At 42.7% G+C, this 3,004-nt stretch overlaps 1 protein-coding gene across 1 annotated transcript in view; it reads right to left on the minus strand.

The window, feature by feature from the left end:
• Positions 1-447: 447 nt before the first annotated feature.
• The window catches only part of LOC311130873 (platelet endothelial cell adhesion molecule-like), a 20,293-nt gene continuing 17,736 nt past the window's right edge, over positions 448-3,004 (minus strand). Inside the window, exons 15-17 of the mRNA XM_084163680.1 lie at positions 2,482-2,538; positions 1,624-1,649; positions 448-624 (exon numbers count right to left, since the gene is read on the minus strand). Of these exons, the coding sequence (XP_084019806.1) occupies positions 514-624; positions 1,624-1,649; positions 2,482-2,538 (194 nt within the window). The 3' untranslated portion in view covers positions 448-513. The remainder of the gene's footprint in view (positions 625-1,623; positions 1,650-2,481; positions 2,539-3,004) is intronic.

Here is a 3,004-nt window from a genome sequence, read left to right on the forward strand (position 1 = left end):
GCAGCTCCTCTGTTTACATTCACTATTTTTTTCCATAGCTATTTCCATAGTGTGATTCAGGGATGGCCCTACTGGAGTGTGCCCTGGTTTGGGTGTGGACCCAGTCTAGTGACATTTTTTTTGCCATCATGACAGAGGGTAACGGTCATGCTGTCCATTTAGGAGATCAAAGGGAACTGAATGTAAACCTTACACAGCGGTTGAGGGAGGGGCCAGGCTAACTGAACTCTGGACCACCCTCTGTGGTTATGAGTCATGATATAAAGGCGAAAGTCTACAAGGAATGTCAGAACTATACAGTAAGTCCTAATTAGGATTTGTGATTTTATTTGGCTATAAAATTATGCAAAATATTTACAGCTTACATGAATCAACAATTTCCCTTATCGGGAAAATGTACAAAATAAAATAACGATATGGAAATAAGGAGTGTGGTTAGGGTCGGGGGCAGAGGTAGGGATAATTTAGTTTGTGGTCCTAGTGTAAGGGGTCGCGAGGGATCAGAGGTAACCTTTACTCCACAGGCACTGGGAGGTCATTGTTGTCCTGGTGATTTACCTCCAGCAGGGCCTGGTTGACCTCCGGTTGGTCACCGTTGAGATCGGCGTACTCCACTGAACCCTGCTGAGACAACAGAGATCCCACTGAATATTGACACACTGTCCTGCTCAACACTGTCAATTATGTCAACACTGTCACAACGAAAGTCAACACTGTATCTAACTTCAACACCATCACACACAGACAAGTCAACACCATAACGCAACCCAAAATTAAAACTGTGACAGCACCACTCTATACCATCACACATCCCATTTTAACACAATCGGATTCTCTCAAGGCAGGTGAAAATCCATCAACAACTGTGTTCCTCACAGAATACTACACTGTATTTCACCAAGGCTTCACAGAATACAAAACAATATTCTCCAGGGGCAGCTGCACACATTCAAAAACACACAATGAAATTCCTTTATCATTAAAACCACCTCACCACAACCTTGGCTGCTCCTCCTTTTCCATCAAGGAGTGAATTAACTGTCGTAAGTTTAGACCATCATGTCACATCCTGACTAGACTCATTATGTCAAATTCCCCTCTAAACAGATAACCCAGCCTTAGTTCCTCAGCTCCAAGTAAGGGCAAACAGTGTGGACTGTAATGATCCATCTGTAAACCACTGAAGGGCCTTGGTGAGGAACCAGAGGAGGACAGTGTGGCGGTTGAGGTTGAGCTGTGCATGGAGGTACAATTTGACTGGACCTTTGGCTGCTGATCTCACTGGGCGATAAGGAAGGAAGCCCCAGCCCAAATTCCCTTTGTTCTTGTCTGGAAACTCTGACCGCAGCTTCCCTCTCCTGCACAGTGAAATTACTACTATCCAAGAGCCTCAGCCCACAGAGTGACTGGGGCTGGTTGGAGAGGGAAGGAGGAGGGAAAGTGGGAGAGAGGGAAGGAGGGAAGTAGGGGAAGGTGTGCCCTGTGGCCTTGATTCTGTCACTTCTCACTCTTTTTGTCGGCTGGAGGAAAGGTCAGTTGTGGTTACTGAGTGTGTTAGCTTTCACTGTGCCTCACAGTCACAGCCAGTAAAACGTAAGACACTGAGACCCAAGCTGTACTTACATAGTCATAATGGTTACCAGGTGCACCTGGAAAACAAGACACAGGATCAGGGAGGAAGGACAACCACTAGTCCATTACAGAGATGACATTATACTGTATGACCTGCGTCTCTGTGTGTGTACTCTTTCATTTGATAAAGGAATGAGATAACTATTACTACTCCCCAGTGCGTTAAAGGGCCTCTCATTCCTTTATGTGTATTCTTTTTTAGCCCAGCACCAGTATTCTCAAGTTCAGGATGTGCATATCACCCTCCCTTTCCTCTCATTTGAACCATTGAATTGACCACATTCTGAGGTCATTGAATAATAATGTAATATTCTCTGAATGTTTTCATCATAATGACTAATTTGACAGTTATGATGACCAGGCCTAGTTGCTGACTCATTGGTTCCCTTGAAGCAGGGCCCATTGTTTTACCACAACAGGGGTATAACTATGCCAGAAAGCAACAAGTGCAGTCCCTGCCCTCTTCCTAAACATCCACCCTTATCCAAAACACTCACCAATTCACCAGCAATGGGAGAGTTACAAACAAAAGGTATGGTACATGTTTTATGTTAAATTTGGGTTAATAACGGTACATTTTCTCATGGACTGCTTCACTAACAAATTCAACTTGGATCACGTTCTAAAAACAGGAACTTCCTGCTAGCAGCAAGAGGAAATAGTCACCTTCATACAGACCACGCTGGTCCGGCAGTTCTGGATTCAATAATGAATACATCACCTTCCACCTCCTTTTACTCATTGGTGGTGGATGGGTTGAATTAGCTCCATGCAACGTCAAGTGTTTTTTGAGACCTAGTTTAAAGAACTTTAGAAATGTAATCCATATTTACAGGGTGTTGGACTCACCTGTTGGGGAGTTCTGGACCTCACTGTACACCGTTTCTGTGCCTTTTCTCAGGGGAACTGCAAAACATAGAAACAAAATAATGTCACAATGTTTCACACTTGTATCACTTAAACATTGCTCATGGGCACACACCCATTATATAACCATCATCAAACTATATACCTTCATTAGAACTGTTACACATTTACTTGTTTGTCTCTTAGCAGATGCTCCATCTCTTGGCAAATCATTGTACTGGATACTTAAGGACAGGCGCAACTTTCACTGTGGAAGGGGGGGACACCCTCCCAGTTTTATCATTGGAATGTGATACAAAACTAGGCAAAGATGTGCTTTAGCACCATGCGGACGCCTCCGAGTGGCGGGTAGGCTGTTTGGAGTGTTTATCCGAAAGGATAAAAAATACATATATATACACACACACATACATACACACATATATATATATATATATACATATATATATATATATACATATATATATATATATATACATATATATACATATATATATATATATAC

This window comes from Coregonus lavaretus (assembly GCF_964263955.1).
Source record: "Coregonus lavaretus genome assembly, chromosome: 6".
NCBI lineage: Eukaryota > Metazoa > Chordata > Actinopteri > Salmoniformes > Salmonidae > Coregonus > Coregonus lavaretus.